Source organism: Vombatus ursinus, unplaced genomic scaffold, assembly GCF_900497805.2.
Source record: "Vombatus ursinus unplaced genomic scaffold, bare-nosed wombat genome assembly UNPS02014786.1, whole genome shotgun sequence".
NCBI classification, from domain to species: Eukaryota; Metazoa; Chordata; class Mammalia; order Diprotodontia; family Vombatidae; genus Vombatus; species Vombatus ursinus.
The window spans coordinates 11,434,145-11,454,874 of NW_020954564.1; the positions used below are offsets into that span (position 1 = coordinate 11,434,145).

The following is a 20,730-nucleotide window of genomic DNA, read 5'->3' on the forward strand; positions in this document are numbered from 1 at the left end:
CAGTGTCTTGCGGAGGGAGATGGGGAGGCAGGGAAAATATAAAACTCAAAAGCTTATGGAAGTGAATGTTGAAAACTAAAAATTAATTAATTAATTAAAAAAAAGAAAAGAAAAAAGACTATTAGCTTAATAACATTAAAAATAACTTTAAAAATCTGAGTGCAGTTTTATGCATTAATAGCTATGAGATAGTCATATGTTAAACTTTAATAGCCTAAAACTGCACTAAAATTTTGGAACACCTTGTATTTCTTGTTAATTCATAAAGCCAGTGATTTTTGTCTGATCTATTCTAATATTTAGAGACTTTCTTGTTTTGGTTAGGTTTTCTACCTTCTTTTCTAAGCTTTTTATTGTTTCTACTTCTTTCCCCTAGGACTATTATTTCATTTGTAATTTCATTTTCTCTGTTACTTCAATTATTCCAGGTATTTTTTAAGTTCTTGGGGCTGAGACATCTCCCACCCCCACCCCCTGAGGCTTTGTGGTTGTTGTGGAAGTACTCTCTCCTTGTGGGTTTATTTTTTGACCATCTCAGGATCCATACTATTTCCTCATAGCATTCAGTATCTTCATCTGTTTACTCATTTCTGCAGCTTCAGTTCCTAATTTATGACTTTTTATCAGGTCCAGGCTCAACTTGCACCCTTAGACGGAGTAGTGGGGTCCTGCTTGGTCCTGACTTGGTTTCTTATGCATTCAGAGCCCTGGTAGGTTTCATGTAGTCCCCCCCTAGACCAACTAAGTTCAGAGTACTGAGGTATTTAGGGCTCTTTGGAACATCTCAGATCATAGGACAGTGAACTGCCAAAACCCTTGGGGTGTCCTGGTCTGAGAGCTGTTCACTGTCAGAATACTGAGGGCTTCCTACTGCCCTGAGTCTTTCTCGTCTGAGCACTTTAGTCATCCTGAACCAAAGTACAGAATGTTGTAGGCTCCAGGTGCCCCTTGGAGAATCTTCAGTCTATGCTGAAGGTGTTTGGCTTATCTTAACTTTTACTGCCTTTTTTTTTTTTTTGGTCAGGACCTCTTTCTTGATCATTATTTGGTCTTATATTCTTTTAAAATCTTTGCTGGAGTACAGAAGTGAGAGCTAGTCTCCTCTACCATCATTAACCAGAAGTCAGTGGATTCACACTTAATCCCCCAGTAGTCCCTCCCCCAAACCACACTCCAGGATATCTCTTCTATCCTCTATGAGTTAGATGTGATCACCTTAATGTAATATCTTCCAAACCCTGGCAAAATAAGAAAGAAGCCTGAGTCTGCTGATAATGGAAAGATCACTGGGTTATGAGACTCAAGCACCAAAATCTAGGTCCAGCTCTACTAGTAAGCTGCTTTATGACCTTGGACAAATCATTTCATAGTTCTTTGGGTCTCAGTTCCCTTAAATGTAAAATGAGGAGTTTGGGTGAAATGTCCAATAAGGTTCTTTCCAGTGCTAGAGTAGTGATCTTAGGTGATGATCTATACTTTTAGGCAAATGTAGTCTAATCTTTTAATTTTTACAGATGAGGAAACTGAGGCCCAGAAGTGAAGTAATTTGTCAAACATCACAGTTTTAAGTGATGCTACCAAATGGGCTTCTAACCCAGCTTCTCTGACTACAAAGCTAGTGAATTTCCCACTGCCTCACATGGGCATAAATGTTGTTTGCTTCTAAATGTCATTTAGACCTGTGAATGGGAATCAGGAGAATGGTTAGGATGACTTTTTAAGTTCTTTCTTGCTTTGACAGCCTATGATTTACTGCACACTTAAAAATTTCCAAGTTTTTATGTTCTGTTTTCTTGGCCTCTTTCTTCCTCTCCTTCTGTACTCACTACCCCTCCAAACCAGTGAGAATGTGGTGCCAGGTAGAACTGGGTAGGTCCAGCTAGGGTTCTTGGTGGTGAGGGAGAGTCAAAATAGAATGACCTCCCAGAAGCTATGTCTCTAGCCTTAATTTCTGAATTTGGGCTTTGTACTAGGTCCAGGATCCATAATCTACTATTCTTTTAGTTGAGGTAGTCAGCCCTTCTTGATCTTGGTCTTGACTCGGGTCAATAGGGGTCCCTACTGTGATAATAATAATAATAGTAATAATAATAACAATAGCAGCAAATATTTATATAGCACATGCTATGTGCTAGGTACTGTGTTAAGTGCTTTACAAATATTATCTCATTTGATCTTCACAACAATCCTAGGAGGTAAGTGTTATTATCTCCATTTGACAGTTGAAGAAACTGAGATAAACCAAGATTGAGTCACTTGCCCAAGGTCACACAAGCTAGTAAGTGTTTGAGGCCAGATTTGAACTCAAGTTTTTATTACTCCTGGCCCAGCATTCTATCCACTGTGTCATCTAGTTACCTGATCTCTGCCTCCTGGTTTAAGTCTTCTTGGACCTCAAAGATTCAGATTACTGGATTTTCAGGGCCCTTTATGGTATCTCAGGTCAGAGTTTTAGGGACCTTGGAACTCTTGGTCTTGGGGCATTCTGGTCTGAGCCTTACTGCCATGGCTGGACTGATCACTGCCACTTCTGGTTGTCTCCAAGCTCCTTGTTGGTGGTTTTCCATCCCTCCACCCCACACAGAGAGTTCTTGTGAGAGTATTTTTTTTGTGTTGCCTCTGGATATAGAACCTTGCTGGGTATACACACGTTTCTGGCTAATCTGTGATCATACTGGTAAATTACTATCTTGTTTGTCTGCACTGATGCTGACTTTTCTTGCAGCCCCCTTTCCTATTGCCTGTGGGTTATGGGTGTAGCTCTGGAGGAAAAGATGTTATCCACTGTAGTTTCTTATTAGATTTCTTGATCATCATTTGGTCTGGTGTGATTTTTAAAAACATTTTATTTATTTCAATTATATGTAAAAATATTTTAACGTTCATTTTTAAAAATTTTGAGTTCCAAATTCTCTCCTTCCCTACCCCTTCATTGAGAAGACAAGCCATTTGGTATAGGTTATAGAGGTCCATTCATGCAAAATATATTTTGATATTCATCATGTTGTGAAAGAAAACACAGAGCTCCCCCCAAAAAGACAAGAAAAATAAAGAAAGTTCAAAAAGGGTGCTTTGATTTACATTCAGACTCCATCAGTTTTTTCTATGGAAGTGCAGCATTTTTCATCATGAGTCTTTTGGAATTATGTTACATCATTGTATTGCTGAAAATAGTAAAGTCATTCATAGTTGATCATTGTACAATATTGCAGTTACTATGTACACTTTTCTCCTGATTCTGCTCACTTCACTTTGCATCAGTTCATGTAGATATTTCCAGGTTTTTCTGAAAGCATTTTGCTCATCATTTCTTATAGCACAATAGTATTCCATCACTATCAAATACCACAACTTGTTCAGCCATTCCCCACTTGATGAACATTTCCCCAATTTTGAGTTCTCTGTAATCACAAAAAGAACTGCTATAAATATTTTTGTACGTATAGGAGGTCCTCCCCCCATCTTTTTTTTTTTTTTGGCTATCTTTGGAATACAGACCCAGTAGTGGTATTGCTGGGTAAAAGGGTAGGCACAGTTTTATAGCCTTTGGGCATTGTTCGAAATCGTTCTCCAGAATTATTGGATCAGTTCACAACTCCATAAATGGCACATTAGTATTCCAATTTTCCCACATCCCCTCCTACATTTGTTATTTTCTGGTGTGGTGTCTTTAGCTTTTTGTGGGAATGATTATGTGGGCATCAGGCTGCCTCCAGGCAGTCATCTTGAATGGGTCTGACATTGTTCTTCAACATGTTGAATTTGAGATGTCTGTGGGACATCAATCTGGAACTGGCCAATAAGGAGTTGGAGATGCGAAACTGTAACCAGACTTTCTCACTCAAGAGAAAAAGGAGGTGTGGATGTACAGATATGACAGTTGTTTGCGTAAAGATGAGTTGTTGCCATGGAAGCTGATATGATCACCAAGAGATGATGGCTAGAGAAAGAATAGGGGCCCATGACAGAAGCCTTGGATAAACTCATGAATAAGGGTATGATATGGGTAAGGATCTGTAAAGAAAAATAAAAAAGGATTGGTCAGACATATAAGAGACCTACCAAACATCAATGTCACAAAAACTCAGATGAAAGCATTAGTGGTTTTACTCAGGATTGGTTCCACCACGTTCCTTGTCAGATAATTTGGATGCCTGAATATATGGTGGTGGGGGGGAGGTAGGTGAGAAGCAGGTGGTATCAGGATGGTTTATGAGGTGGGAAGAAGGAAGGCTGGGGCCCTGGCAGATTCCTCTCAGAGAGGACCAGCATTGAGTTGGGGGAGGGCAGGGGAAAATCTGGCATTATGGATTTGGAGTCAGAGGACCTGGGTTTGAAGCCTGACTCTGCTATTTATTATTTTTGTGACACTGGGAAAATTATGTAATTTCTCTGGGCTTTAGCTTTCTTATTTATAAAAAGAGGCAGGTGAACTAGGTGCCATTTATATCTCCTCTCAGCTCTAATTGACATGATCCTATGTACTTGTGTAAAGGAGGGGTGAGTGCTGCTGTGGCACTTGTCAGGGGAGAGAACATGGGGGACATACTGCCTGGGCACTTTGAGTCTTCTGGAGGTTGGTCACTGGTAAGATATTGGGGACTATTTTATGGAGTCCTCAGAGAAGCTTTTCTTTTTTAAACAATTATGTATCCTATCTCCCCACAGTGAATCCCTGCTGCTATTTCCCATGTCAACATAAAGGTGTCTGTGTGCGCTTTGGCCTAAACCACTACCAATGTGATTGCACGCGAACTGGCTACCATGGCCCCAACTGCACCACCCATGAGTACTGCTCCCTGTGCCCCCATCCTTTATCATCTTTGCCTCACCTCCCCTTCCTTCCTTGACTCCCTATCCTTCCTGCCCTCTTGCATCTCCACATCCCTCTGAGCCTGGGGAGAAGGGTATCTGATGAGCTTTCTGCCTCCTACCCCCTCCCACGCCAGCGGAGCTATGGACTAGAATCCGGGAAGCCCTACGCCCCAGTCCTTCCTTCTACCACTTCATCCTGACCCATGGTCGGTGGATCTGGAACATTATCAACTCTACCTTCTTACGAGATTTTCTCATGAGGCTTGTGCTTACAGGTATGTCTCTGCTCCAACCCCTGTCATACCTTGGAGAGATCTCCATCCATGAGTATCTGTTGTTCATACCTAAAAGGAGCTGGAAGGGAACTTTGAAAATAAAGTGTTAAGATATAGATCATAGTTTTTAATCTGAAAGGTATCTCAGAGCAAACCATGTTAGAAATTAGAAAGTTAAAATTGGAGAAATTAGAATGATAAAACTGGAAGGGACTTTAAGACATAGACTATCAGAAAATAGAGCCAGAGCGCTTGAATTCTCTACCCCAATTGACTGTCAACACTCCTTCTAACCCAAGGAGGTCAGTGGGTAAGTACTGGGTCTAGAGTGACTATATTGGTGCAGAGGACAGCAGCTTTAAAGGAAATTATGAATTTGGGGTGGGTCTGGGCTTTGAGTTCCAGTTAGTCTGTGATATTATATATTGAATATATATGTGTGTATACATAATTGTGAGAAATATATCCCCCTAAAAGTAGCCCTGGAATGGGAGTCAATGAGGGCAGGACCTAGTTGGGGCTCACCCCATGGCCCAGGGCTTTGGTGAAGCCAGGGCCCATCTTGCCAGCTGTCTTGAAGAATTGATGGGTGAAGTGCTGGGCAAAGAAGGCAAACATAAGATTGGTCCCAAGAGGTGAAGGCACAAACTCATTCCGCATCAGGAAGCGTTGAGCCAGCAACTCTGGGTCTGGCAGTTGTTTCTTCCCTGTGAGGAAAGGAGCCAGGGTGGGGCAGGTGAGGAAGTACCCATAATCTACATCAAACCAAGGTTTGGGAAAGGGGGCTGCTGGATCCTACATCAAACCAAGATGTCCTGTCTCACTAAGTGAAACGAATTCAGAGCATCTGATAAGGCTCAGCAGAAATGAATACTGGAGACAATTTGATGGCAGATAAAACTTTATGAGCCAGGCTGGAACCTTGGGGTTCCCTTCACCTTGTGTCCTCTATCTCCTCCTTCAGACGGGGCAGTGTTCTTCCTGGAGGGGAGGGCCTGTCTTCCTTATCAGCCTTGGCAGCTCTCTGAGGTCAAGGGTTGTCTGTCTGTCCCCCTTCCCCTTTCCACTGGGTGTGCTCTGCCCACAAGGGTCCTGTCTCTCTCTTCTATGGAGAATCCCTAAGGGTATTGGCTTGAAGGCCTATATGCCTAAGTGATTGTTCTGTCCCTCTCCTCCCAAAGTTCAAGCAAACAAGATTCCCAGCCCACCTACCTACACCTCGGAACATGGCTACATCAGCTGGGAGTCCTATTCAAATTTGAGCTTCTATACTCGGGTACTAGCTCCTGTACCTGAAGATTGTCCCACTCCCATGGGGGTCAAAGGTAACTCTTTGGCTTGGGGCGGGGTGGTAATGATAATAACCCAGGGGCCAGTGGTGAGTGATAAGGGTCTCCTCAATCTTAGGCTATATTATGGTCATAAGATTTAGAGCTGGACAGGCCCTCAGAGGTCATCTAGTTCAATTCCTATACTTATAGATGAAGAAACTGAGGACTAGGGAGTTTATGTGACTTTCTTAAGGTCACATGGCCAAGAAGTAGCTGAGCCTGAGTTCAGACTCAGGTGCTTTGACCCCAAATCCAGAGTTCTTTCCATCACATCACAATGGAGATGTAGTGACTGAAGGGAAGTACATAGTTGTTTTACTGTCTTCTGTACTGGTCAAAACCTGTCTTTGTTGAGTTCTGGGTCCTGCATATTAGGGGACATTGACAGTATGGCAGACTTTCCAAGGAGGACAAACAGAATGGTGACACCATGACATCTGAGGATCATTTGAAGAAACTTGGAATATTAAGCCTAGAAAAGAGAAGATTTAGAAAAGACAGGATATAGTTCTTCAAGTATTTGAAGGGATATCATATGAAAGGGAGATTAGATTTTTACTTGGTCACAAGGACAAAACTAGTAGGGAAGGATGAGGTGGAGGGGGGAGGAGAAAGGTTGCCATAGTAGAGGTATATTTCAATTCAGCATAATGAAAAACTCCCTAACACTCAGAATTGGTCAAAAGTGAAATGGATCATGCCTTGAGAAGTAGTGAGTTTCCCCTTTACTGATAATCTACAAGTAGAACCTTGGTCATCCCTTGTTGAGGATGCTATAGAGAATGCTTAGGAGCCATTTGCTCTAGAGGACCTCTGAGGGGCTATCCAACTCTCAGATTCTGTGATTCCCTCAACTGAGGTATTGAGGGAAGAGAAAAGACCAGGCAATGTCCTTTGGTTGGCTAGATTATGGGTACTTCCTCACCTGCCCCACCCTGGCTCCTTTCCTCACAGGGAAGAAACAACTGCCAGACCCAGAGTTGCTGGCTCAACGCTTCCTGATGCGGAATGAGTTTGTGCCTTCACCTCTTGGGACCAATCTTATGTTTGCCTTCTTTGCCCAGCACTTCACCCATCAATTCTTCAAGACAGCTGGCAAGATGGGCCCTGGCTTCACCAAAGCCCTGGGCCATGGGGTGAGCCCCAACTAGGTCCTGCCCTCATTGACTCCCATTCCAGGGCTACTTTTAGGGGGATATATTTCTCACAATTATGTATACACACATATATATTCAATATATAATATTTTATTTTTCCCAATTACATGTTAAAACCATTTTTTAACATTTTTTTTTAAGTTTTGAGTTCCAAATTCTATCCTTCTCTCCTTTCCTCCCTTCCCTGTCCCTCCCTGAGACAGCAAGCAATCTGATATAGGTTATACATGTGCAATCATGTAAAACATTTCCATATTAGTCATTTTATAAAAGGAGACAAAAAAAGGAGGAAAGTAAGAAAGAAAGAAAGATAGCATGCTTCACTCTGTATTTAGACAATATCAGTTCTTTCTCTGGAGGCAGATTGCATGCTTCATCATGAGGCTTTTGGTATTGTCTTGGATCATTTTATTGCTGAGAATAGCTAAGTCATTCACAGTTCTTCATCATACAATATTGTTGTTAGTGTATACAGTTCTCCTGGTTCTGCTCATTTCATTCTGCATCAGTTCATGTAAGTCTTTCCAGGTTTTTATGAGATCAGGCAGCTTATCATTTCTTATAGTACAGTAATACTCCATCGCTATTATGTACCACAGTTTGTTCAGCCACTTCTCAATTAATGGGCATCCCCTTGATTTCCAATTCTTAGCCACCACATAAAGAGCTACTGTAAATATTTTTTGTACAAATAGGTCCTTTTCTTTTTTTTTCTTCATCTCTTATTAAAAACAGCAGTAATTAATGTAAAGAGCTCTGCATTTTTAGTCAAAGGATCTGACTTTGTCACCTTGAGCAGTGATTTCTCTTTTTGGGGCCTCTGTTTCCTCAGTTGGAAAATGAGAGGAGTGAACTTTATCATCAAGGTCCATTTTGGAGTGGGAATAATCTTTAAAGTTAGAAAATAGGGAGACAGTGTAATGTAGTGAGAAAGTGTGGAATTTGGCATCAGAAAACCCAAGGTTGAATCCTGGCTTTGCTCCTTTCTAGCTATGGGACCTAAGCTTCCCTCTCCAGCCCTCAGTTTTCCTGTCTACAAAATTAAGGTTAGGTGAGGTCTGAGGTTCTTTTCAAGTCTTTATGACCCTGCAACCTGTGTTTGCGTTGTGGCTCTCACTCATCATCATATTTAGAGTTGGAAGAGTTTTTTGTTTTTTATTTTGCAAATGAGGAAATACAGGATTAGAGAGGAGAAATCATTTGTCCAAGGTCACACAGGTGGGAAGTAACAGATTTTGACTCCAGATTCAGTGCTCTAAGCTATATGACCGTAGAGAAGTCACTTTATCTGTCTGAGAAGTTGTTTATCTGTGACATAGGCTAATAATCCTTACAAAGTGCTTACTTCCCTTGGGCAGTTGTAGAAAGGACACTTTGTAGACTCTGAAATTTTATTGAAATGTGACTTGGTAATGATGATGAGGCTAAAGGTTTCAAATACAAACAAGTGACTTTACCCTCCCCAATTTCTATTTTTATGTACGTGTGTGCATGTGTGTCTATGTGAGTGTGCATGCATGTATTTATATGAGTCTACAGTATACACGAGTGCACCATGTGTATTTGCACACGCCCATGTGTGTTCACGTGTGCACATGCACGACCATATGCATGTGTTCGTGTTTATACATGTATGTATATGTATATATGCCTTTGTGCATGTGTGCACACTTATGTGCAATCTCATGCTTCCAGAAATTCCAATCATTCCAATCCATCAAAAGCACTTAGTAATGTTCGAGGCACATTAGGCACTGGAGATAAAAGACCAAAAACTTAAACCAAACTACCTGGTATGGGCCCTCAGGCAGCTTACTTTTTATCAGATCCCCCAGGTTGGAAGAATCTCCATGGGGTCGTTGACTCTAGCCCTTGCCTTGGCCTTAGTGTCTGTATTTTGCTCTCACCTCCCTCCAAAATCCTAATTTAGGGGCAAGTTAAGTGAGTTCAGTGAGTCCCCTCTCTGGTTTCTTCAGGTGGACCTTAGCCACATTTATGGAGACAGCCTGGAGCGCCAGCACCAACTCCACCTCTTTGAGGATGGGAAGCTGAAGTTTCAGGTAGTTCTGGGGTTCTCAGAAATAAAGTCTGAGCACTTGCCTGCCCTGGAGTGGCCAGAAGGAGGTGCAGAAGGTTTGGTATGGGATGGGGGTGGGATCAGTCTTCTAAGGCGCAAAGGGCTTCCTTTCCTTTGGGTGTGCCTTGGGTGAGAAGCGTTCAGCTGGGAGGTGGAGATGCCCAATGATCCTATGGTCCCCTACCCCTCTCCACACTACCCCTGAGAGTCCAGTATACAAAATGAGGAGATGGAGTGGGTTCAGGGGCAGGAACAGGGGCAGGGTTGCCTGATGGATGAAGAGGTTACATTGCAACTGACTTCAAATCTCTTCAAGGCTATCATGACAGAAATTTAAATAGTTAACAGAGACAGATTTGAGCACAGCATAAGATTTCTTAATCATCAGAACTGTCCAGCAATAGGACTGGCTGCCTTAGGAGAAACTGAATTCCCTGCCAGTGGAGAAGGTTGGAAGGCCACTTGTCAGCATTGCTCCTGAGACTCCTGTTCTAGGTAGGATGCTAGAGGAGATGAGCTCTGACCTTCCATGGGTGATCAAGTCCATGGATGATTCTGTTGTAGATGGTGGATGGGGAGATGTATCCGCCATCAGTGGCTGAGACTCACGCATACATGAAGTACCCTGCAAATGTGCCTGAAACCCAACAGATGGCTGTGGGCCAGGAGGTGTTTGGGCTGCTCCCAGGCCTCATGATGTATGCTACAATCTGGCTTCGGGAACACAACCGTGTCTGTGACCTCTTGCAAGCTGAGCACCCCACCTGGAATGATGAGCAGCTCTTTCAGACGACCCGACTCATCCTCATAGGTGAGTGGAAGATCTGTCCCTGAGTCCAGATTCCTCAAGAGAGTGCCATAGGCTCCTCTCCCCAAAGCCTGCATTTGGGAGCAGATTGGGGAGTATTGGGAAACATGATAAAACAAAAGGCACTGGACTTGAGGTTGAGTTTTGGCTATATACCAAGCACTAGCTATGTGATCTTTGGCAAACAGCTAGATGTCACTTGCCTAGATCTCTTGTGCTGACATTCTAGGTTGTTTTCTAACTTTTTATGTGTGGAGCTCCCTTCTAGGTAGATGGTGCGGTGGATATATCACTAGACCTGGGGTCAGGAAGACCAGAGCTCATAACTGACCTCAGATACTTACTGGTTGTGTGACTGTGGACAAGTCACTTAACCTCTGTCTGCCTCACTTTCCTCATCTGCAAAATGGGGATCATAATCGCATTTACCTCCCAGGGTTATTGTTATGAGAATAAAATGAGAAAATATTTGTAAAGTGCTTTGAAAAACCTTAAAATGCGGCATATATGCTAACTATTATATAAAACTCATTCCTTTCCCCCACTATCCTGTGTTAGCCAGGTCTGCCTCTAGGAAGCTAGGCCAGGGGATGTAGTGTGGAAGGGCTTAGGATCCCAATTGTTCCTGTTCCTCTAGGGACATTCAAAGTTCTCGTTAACCAGTTTCTTTCTTGTCTACCACTACATTCTTCCCACAGGGGAGTTCAGCTCACTATAGACAAGGAATTGAATTAAATCCATTACTGTAGCTTTCCCTCTTCTCCCTCCACCACCACCCCCCAACTTTCATTTATTACATTTAGTACACTTATTTAGTATGTTTATTTATTTAAAACATTTGTTGAGTTAATCTTCCTTGGTGATGCCAATAGTTGAATACATGTAGATTCTCATAACCTTTAATTACAAGTGAGCTGGTCATAAACATTTAACAAATGCCAGCTATGTGCCAAGCATTGTACCGAAGGGAGCAGAAAGACGAAAACATGTCCCTCAAGGAGCTCCCAATCTAATGGGAGAGATAACATGAAAATAACTAGATACATAGAGGATATGCACAGAGTAGTTAGAAGGTGGGCGCAATCATAAATCAGAGGACAAAGACATGAATAGGACAAGTACTTTATACATTCAGAAGCTTCCCAGTGCTGGTACTCACACTTAGTAGCTTGAGTTTTATATTTATTTATTTTATGATTGAAGAATATAATCACAAGTTCACTAAAATTTGTGAAACATCAATTGCCATTGACATATAAAGTAACATGTTGGACATTTGAAATAAATTGTTGCAGATGAAAATGAAAAAAAAATCTCATCAGGTACAAATTAACCTTAAGCTATCTATCATAGCTGGTGAGCCTGAGGTTTTTATATGCAAATTTAATAAGCTCTTCCAAGTTCACACCACTTCTCAATCCACCACTCTGGCTGGGAGAGGCTTCTGTGTCCCTACAAACCATAGGGGAAGGCCCTGTGTGAGGAATTCCATCCTTTCTTCCAAGCTGTGAAGCAGACTGTGTGAGGCCCTCCAACCAAGAGCGCCTTACCTGAGTTTCTTTGAATGTTTCCCACCTGCTTGCTTCTTGTTGGTTAGAGCAGGGATGATTCAGGGGCTGGGTATTCCTGGGGTTGGGGCCACTGTAGCCTGAATGTCAGACCATTTCCTGCTTAGCCAGCCTGAAGGGTCCCTCTCTGCTATTACTCTGGAGACCCTCTCTTTCCCTTCTTTCACTCTGACTCACCCTGTCCTCTTGAACAGATGGGCTTCTCTAGGGGGAAGTTATAGGGTGGGGACTTGTCTCAACTAGAATTAGTATAATTCACCAGGGATTTGGAGGAGAGACAGGAAAAATCCAGGAGAGTTAAAGATGCAAGATAAATGGACAAGCAAGAGTTGAGTGATCTCTAGCAGTCATATGCCCATCTACCTCACCCCCTTCTCATCTTTTTCTCCTCCAGCTAAGGTCTCTGTGTGTCAGGATAGTCAGTTGTATTTCATTGGTAGTAGTACTTAGGGATCAGAGACGTCAAATAACTGGCTAAAGGTCATTCAGCAAATTGGATAGAGAGAAACCTGTGATTAAGATTCTCAGCACTCATTCTGGGGCTCTAAGAGTTTCTTCTGTGTTTGGCTGAAAGAGTGAATAGATATTAAGTAGATAGTGTAATGTCATGGAAAGAATGCTAGACTTTACAGGGGACCTGGGTTTGAATCTTATGATACTTATTTCTAAATTGTATTTTACTTTTCTATTAACAATTTTTCTCCATCGACCTTCCTGCTCCACTACTAAAAAATTAAAAATAATAAAAGCAAAATCCATGTAACAAATATGCATCTCTGCCCCTTAATTCCTATATCACTTGGGCAAATCCCATAACCTCTATGGATCTCAATGACCTGTCATTTTCAAAATTTGAATGTTAGATTAGGTGCAATACAGCTTTAATTCTACCTATGTGCCTGAGGGCATCATTTCATCTCAACTTCCTTATCAGCTAAAAAAGTGCTTTGCCTTTTTTTTTTTGAGCTTTTTGGCTAGGCAGTGGGGTTAAGTGACTTGCCCAGGGTCACACAGCTAGTAAGTGCCAAGTGTCTGAGGCCAGATTTGAACTCAGGTCTTCCTGACTCCATGGCTGGAGCTCTGTCCACTGCGTCACCTAGCTGCTCTGACCTTTGCCTCTTCTGAGACCAGGGGTTGGTTTTCCCTTGTGTGATGGTGCCTGAGACCCTTGAAGAACCTGCCTTTTGAGCCTTTTAAGGAATTTGAGGGGTCAGGAGGGTCTGGAGTGCCCAGATAGGATCCTAGATTTGAGATTTCAGAGATTACCTAGTTCAACCGTCTCATTTTACAGATAAGAACATTGAGGCCTGACTGTCAAGGAATTTACCCAAGGTCTCAGAGGGAGTAAGTAGCAGACCAAGGACATGAACTCAGGTTGTCTGACCTCCCAAATCTGGTAGTCTCTGTATGACATTACTTTGCCTCTCTGGACACTGCCTCATGCATGACCTAGCTCAGGTCAAGAAAGGGAGGCATGAGCCATGGCCTGTTGCCTCTCTGTCCTCTGACCCTTCTGTCCTGATCAATCCCTCTAGGGGAGACCATCAAGATCGTCACTGAGGATTATGTGCAGCACCTCAGTGGCTACTTCTTGAAGTTGAAGTTTGACCCAGAAATGCTTTTTGGAGTCCAGTTTCAGTATCAAAACCGCATCTCTGTGGAGTTTAACCATCTCTACCACTGGCACCCTCTCATGCCTGACTCCTTTGTGGTGGGACAACAGGAATACAGCTATGAGCAGTTTGTGTTCAACACCTCCATGCTTTTGGACTATGGTGTGGAAGCCCTGGTGGAAGCCTTCTCCCGACAGAGGGCAGGCCAGGTAGGTCCCAGGACAGGGTTGACCCCCCCATTCCCACTCTCGCATCCCACCTCTGCCATTACCAAAATGAGGCAGCGATGGAAAAAGCAATGGCAGTGGGTTCAGAAGGCTTGGCTTTGGATCCTGTCTCTGTCACAAGAAGGTACGGTTCAGGATACAAGTGTTTGTTGTTGCAATGAGGAAATTTACTTTTTTGACTTTTTCAAAAAACGTAGTTGACTGAGAAATCAGTCATTTATTCAGTTAGCACCTTAGAAGTAGGAATTAACTCATTTTTTGTACTTATAATAATATTATTATTTCTCAATCATATAACATTTTAAGGTGACCCATATTGTCTCATTTGATCCTCACAACACCTGTTAAGTGGGTCCTATTTATCGCTCCAGTTTTACCAATAAGAAAACAGGCTGAGAGAGGTTATATGACTTGCTAAAGGTCACACAAATGGTAAGAGGAGTCCAGCAATCTATTCACTACTGTACCAAAACTTGTTAGTGGAAGCAGGCTGGTGCAGTGGACTAAGTTCTGGATTTGGAATCAGGAAGCCCCAAGTTCAAATCCTGCCTCAGATTCTTCCTAACTATGTGATCCTCTGCATGTCACTTATTCCTGATCAGCTTCAGCTTCCTCATCTGTAAAATGGGGGTAATACATAGCACTTACCTCACAGAATTGTTGTGCAGCTAAAATGAGTTAACACATATAAAGCACTTTGCAACCCATAAAGCACTGTATAGACGATAGCTATAGTTATTGTTGATTGATTGATTTACTCTGTGGGAAGAAGACTAGCTATTGACTATGTAAAACCCTAAACCAGGTACTACCAGTCTCAACCACCAGGTGGCAGCAGATCCCAACTGCAAATGTAATCCCTAGAAGCCGGTAAATTCAGAACACATTTATGGTTCCTATAGGACAGGCAGCTGTGGTGTAGTGGCTTGACAGGTGACTTTTAGAGTCCGGTAGACTTGGGTTCAAGTCCCTTACCTGATGCCCACTGGATGTATGACCCTGGGCAAGGCACTGAACCTCTCAGTGCTCTCAGGCAATAATAAGTTGCAGAGTAGGTGCTGATCTGTGTTGGTAGAGGGAATTTTCTCACTGGGAGTACTTTATACCAATACAATCACAGGTCTAGCGTAAAAAAAGGTATATGTAGGGGCAGTTAAGTAGCACAGTGGATAGAGCACTGGCCCTGGAGTCAGGAGGACCTGAGTTCAAAACCTGGCCTCAGACACATGATAGTCACTAGCTGTGTGATTCTGGGTAAGTCACTTAACCCTATAGCCTAGTTAAAAAATAACCACAACAACCACAGCAACAACAACAAAACAAAGCAAAACATAAAAGGTACATGTGGAGGAGGATAGAGAGGATTGCTCTGTAGAGATTACAATGCCACCAGCAGCAATATTCAATAGTTTGTAGTACAATAGTATCATGATATTGCTCCAAATAAACAAAATACCCCTAAAATGAGATCCTATGAAAAGAAACAAAAATATGTGGATATACCCTGAAAAATGGTAGTGTAGAAAAGGTACTGAATTTGGAGTGAGAGGACATGGGTTCAAATCCCAGCTTACTACTTATGTGTCTTTGGGCAGGTCACTCTCAGGGGCCCAGAGCCTTGTCTATCAAAGGAAGGCCTTTGGGTGAGGTGACTTTTTTTTGGCGAGGCAATTGGGGTTAAGTAACTTGCCTAGGGTCTGCTAGTAAGTGTTATGTGTCTGAGGCTGGATTTGAACTCTGGTCCTCCTGACTCCAGGACTGGTACTCTATCCACTGCGCTACCTAGCTGCCCCTGAAGTAACCTTTTAAATGCTCTCTAGCTCTTCAATACCATCATCCTATGAAGCCTGGGCTGGAGTCCTTGGGTTTCCCCTCTCTGAACCTCAGTTTCATCATCTGTAAAGAAGAAAAGAAATAACAAAAAAAAGAAAAGAATAACAAATATGAAGGTTAAGTGAAGTAATAATAACCTACATTTTAATATGACTTTCGGGTTTACCAGTTGCTTTCTTTGTAACAATCCTACGAGGAAGGTAGACATACATAAAAGTGTTTGGTATACTTCAGGCCCCAAAGCAGTATATTGGTCCAAATATCAATTCTACTATTTTCCCCCAGAAATGCCCCAAATTATAACATTATTAGAGGAGAATGTATAGTGAATTCAGTGGTGCGGTGAATAGATTGCTGGGCTTAGAGTCAGGAAGACTTGAGTTCAAATGTGACCTCAGATATTGGCTATCTGTGTGACTCCAGGCAAGTCACTTAGCTTCGGTCTGCCTCAGTTTCCCCAAGTATAAATGGGACCATAATAGTACCTATCTCTCAGAGTTGTGTGGATCAAATGAGATAATATTTGTAGATTGTTTTTTGCAAACTTAAAGATACTATATAAATACCAGCTATTATTATTACCATTATTATTATTATTATAACCTGGATTCAATGACTAGCCTTACCACTTATTACTTGTGTGATTCTGGGCAAGGCACCTGCCTCTGAGACTCAGTCTACTCATCTGTAAAGCTGAAAAGGCTGAATTAGATGACCTTTTAGGTCCCTTCCAGACCTAAATCCATGATCTTCTGAAAGGCTTGGCTTTTCAAGTCTAGTCCCATGGCATTTATTGACTCCTGGCTATTTCCTCTGCAGTTAATATGCTGCCACCAGGTGGATGTAGCTGGTGGTTTCTGCCTTCTGACTTTCGGCTTTGCAGTCACAATAGCAAGGCTCCCCAAAGGCACAGGTAACTGCAAAAGAGGATTCTCTCCCATTCACCTCTGCTTTAAAAAAATAAGGAAAAAAAATTTTCTGTAGGAAACCCACTGACACTTTTCAACTGATGAATTTATTCCTTATAATTAGTGTGATATGACAAAAGAGCCTGGAATCAGAGTCAGAAGACTCAGGTTTTCGCATCCCAGCACTACCATTTTCAGTTGATATTGGGCAAGTCACTTAACCTTTCTCGGTTTCAGTTTCCCCATGTGTAGAAAGGGGAGGAGGAGGTCAGACCATTGTTCTTTTTGTTGTCCAACCATTTCAGTCATTTCTGACTTTTCATGAACCATTTGGAGTTTTCTTGGCAAAGATAGTCATTTGCCATTGCCTTCTCCAGCTCATTTTATAGATGAGGAACTGAGGCAAGCAGGGTTATATGACTTGCCCAGGGTCACACAGCTAGTAAGTATCTGAGGCTGGATTTGAACTCAAGAGAAGTAATCTTCCTTACTCCAGGCTCAGCACTGTATCCACTATGCCACTCAGCTGCCAAAATCAGACTAGATGATCCCTATGGTTCCTGCCAGTTTTAGAACTTATGAGCACTACTACACATAGGAATGAATAGCTATGGTTGGGTTCCTTACTCACCAACCTTTACTTTTAATGAACCAAAATCATAGATCATAGATTTTTTTTAAAGTTTGTTCATGGTTCCTTCTCTCTGGTGGTGACATGACTGTGCCTCTTCTTCCCCAGATTGGTGGGGTCAGGAACATCAACAGCAATGTGTTAGATGTGACTGTGAGCACCATTAAGGAGTCACGGGAGCTGAGGCTACAGTCCTTCAATGAATACCGTAAGCAGTTTGACTTGAAACCCTACACCTCCTTTGAGGAGCTCACAGGTTAGTGACACCCCATCTGGCTTCTCCCAGCCTCTGACCCCAAGTTTCTTGTCTGGGAAGAAGGAACCATCATATTGTGGGGTGGGCATTAGAATGGAATGAGGGAGAAGGAGGCTGTGGGAATAAGGATGAATTATAACAGTAATAATATTAATAATTGTAAGATTTCAAGGATCCTTTCTTGTTTGGGAGGGATAGGGAGAAGTGCTAGCCTCTATCCTTTGGTATATAGTAAATGGTCTTCCTGAGCTTCTATGGTATAATTTTGATCACCTATACTTAGGTGGGCTGTTTGTTGGACAATAGATGGATGGTCTTATTGCTGGGAACAAAATTGAACCCTTTTCAACTTGGTGTAGGACCTACAGACACTTGTGTCTTAGGGGCTTGGACTTTGGGTCTTCAGGGTCACCTTCAAATAAAATGACGTCTCAAAGGGAAGACTTTAGGAGGGGCATATTACTATTACTTCCTCCTGCTCCTCCTCCTTCTCCTCTTTTCCTCCTCCTCCTCCTTCTCCTTCTCTTCCTTCTTCTCTTCCTCCTCCTTCTCCTCCTCCTCCTACTATTATTACTACTACTACTACTACTATTACTACTACTGCTACTGCTACTGCTACTTCTACTACTACTACTGCCATTACTAATCTGTTCCATTTGTCTAGCATGGGGGCTACAGGCAACTGCTACTAGGACTTACTGAAGCTCAGGGTACCTGACTTTTCCTGTTCTATAATCTAGCCATCTGCTTGTATGCCAAATTCATTGCTAAAGATGCCTGGATGCTCCTCAGAGTGGGCTCCCATATCTGGGACATGTCTTTTTTGGGCTGGAGCCTAGGGTTCCTCTCCCAAGAGAGGGGTGAAAGTAAAAGAGGTACTAAAAGTACCAACATGAATTGGGAATAGGAGAGGTAATTTATTCCCATTTGAAGAAAGCCATGATAAACACAAGAGAATCATAAGTGAACACTGTAGAATGACCAGAACAGAATTCAGAAGCTTATGTGGGAGGTTAACATTCAAGCCTCATTGGGATGTAGAACAATTTTTGAAAGATTGCTAATTAGCCATGTTACATTTCACTTGTCTTGACATATTTAGTTTTTAGTTCTTGGCCTCTCCTTGAGCCACGGCCTTGGGAATCCAAAGTAGCTTGGATGCTTAATGATGTAAGCATTTTGTACACCCTTATTTCGTCATTTAATGCATGGTCTGATATAGGAGTTGGCCAGTATGGGCTCTGAGTACCACTCAATTTTGTTGATCTTTGAACAAACTGGGGTATCAGGAAACACAGACTGCTACTGTCCTTATCCTTTTCTTTACCCTTTCTGTTTTGTCTCCTTAGCTCCTGGTAGCTTCAGTTTTCTTTGTCGTAGTTTTAAAATAAAATTCCTTTACAGAGATTCAATTTCTAACTATTGATACATTCGTAAGATGATAGATTTCAAGAACTTCCTAGATAGTGTTCATTTTAATCTTTCCTGAAAATAAGCAATTCTTTGTTCATGTTATCTGTTGCCTATAGTGTGTTTCCCCCCAAAATCCCATGCCCCAATTGGGCATTTGATCCCAGTCCTAGCCTAATACTCCTGGGTTAAAGGAAGGGCTGATGTTGTACCTGTTTTTCAGAAGAAGAAACTAAGTTTCACATACAGATCACAGGCTCATAGAATCACAGATTTAGAACTGGAAGGGTCCTTAGATGTCTTTGAGTCCAACCCTCTTATTTTACAAATGAGGAAACTAAGACACATAGAGGTTAAATGACTTGCCCAGAATGTCTGAAGCAGGATTTGAACCCAGATCTTCCTGACTCCAAAACCCAAGCTGTAGCTACTATGGCATGCTACCTCTATATTGAGTGCCTTGCCCAATATGTCTTAGAAGTGAGAAATCTAAGATGATGATGATAATGATGATGATAATAATAATAATAATAATAATAATAATAATAATTTACACTTATATAGCACTTCAAGGTTTAAAAAGTGCTGTATCTTAGCTTATCTTAGACTTATCATCTCACTTGATTCCTGAAACAACTCTGTGAGGCAGGAGCTGTGATTATTTTCGTTACACAGATGAGGAAACAGGCTGAGTGGTTAAGTGGCTTTCTCAGATTCCTACAGCTACTATGTATCTGAGGTAGAATTTAGGACTTTGACTCCAGGTCTGACACTCTACTCACTACTCCACCAAAATGTCTGATCCCAAGTCTATTTATGTTCTTTCTCATAGACCACACTGCCTCTAAGGGTGAACAGGGAAGGTTACTTCCCAATGTTGCCATGGGCATATGCCTTTTTATTTCCAGGATATGGGGAGGAGCTGATCTGATCTGTTTCCTCCTTCCCTCTTTGTAGGAGAGAAGCAGAATTCAGCAGAGCTGGAGGAGCTATATGGAGACATTGATGCCTTGGAGTTCTACCCAGGCTTACTTCTAGAGAAATCTCTGCCTAATTCTATCTTTGGGGAGAGCATAGTGGAGATTGGGGCCCCCTTCTCCCTCAAAGGGCTCTTGGGGAACCCGATATGCTCTCCTGATTACTGGAAGCCAAGCACATTTGGTGGTGAGACTGGCTTCAATATTGTCAAGACAGCCACATTGCAGAAACTAGTTTGTCTCAATGTCCAAGTATGTCCCTATGTCTCATTCCGTGTGCCTGACTTAGACCAAGCAGACGAGTAAAGGTTGAGGCCATCTACTGAACTGTGAGTGGAGTATAGGTATTCTAGAACTCTGTCTGTGGTTCCTGCTCTGTGATCTGGAATTTGGGTTCTTGGTTTTATGTTCCAGAGTGTTGGGTCTTTAGTTAGTTTTCCCAAATGTTCTGGAGTACTGCACTCTTAGCTAGCATTCCAGAGTGTTGGATTTCTTGGTCAGTCCTCTAAAGCTGTGGTTTCTGATAGACATTCCTGAATATTGACTGGCTTTCTGGAACCCCCAGATCCTAATGTAGTTCTCTGAAGCACTGATTTCCTCTGTCCTCTCCAAATGAGTCACTTGGAGAACTTTGCTCACCTAGGGAAGTACTATTCCATGAGCTCAGGCCCAGGGAAATGCCATTGACCTCATGTGTGGGGTGGGGTTGCTGGATAAAAAAGGGGAGGTGGGATATCTTTCTTGGCCCTCATGTCCAGTCTAATGTGTTTGCATTGTAGATTTCTGGGGGACTGTGTGTTGGTGATAGTTACCATGGTTGGACAGAGGGAACAACTGACATGTA

General features: G+C 42.3%; 1 protein-coding gene across 1 annotated transcript in view; it reads left to right on the top strand.

Moving 5' to 3' along the window:
• The window catches only part of LOC114046987 (prostaglandin G/H synthase 1-like), a 31,258-nt gene extending 11,066 nt beyond the window's left edge, over positions 1-20,192 (top strand). Inside the window, exons 3-11 of the mRNA XM_027867631.1 lie at positions 4,669-4,785; positions 4,950-5,090; positions 6,272-6,415; positions 7,376-7,557; positions 9,555-9,638; positions 10,220-10,466; positions 13,567-13,853; positions 17,352-17,499; positions 19,867-20,192. Coding sequence (XP_027723432.1) covers positions 4,669-4,785; positions 4,950-5,090; positions 6,272-6,415; positions 7,376-7,557; positions 9,555-9,638; positions 10,220-10,466; positions 13,567-13,853; positions 17,352-17,499; positions 19,867-20,192 — 1,676 coding nt within the window. The remainder of the gene's footprint in view (positions 1-4,668; positions 4,786-4,949; positions 5,091-6,271; positions 6,416-7,375; positions 7,558-9,554; positions 9,639-10,219; positions 10,467-13,566; positions 13,854-17,351; positions 17,500-19,866) is intronic.
• The last annotated feature ends 538 nt before the right edge of the window (positions 20,193-20,730 follow it).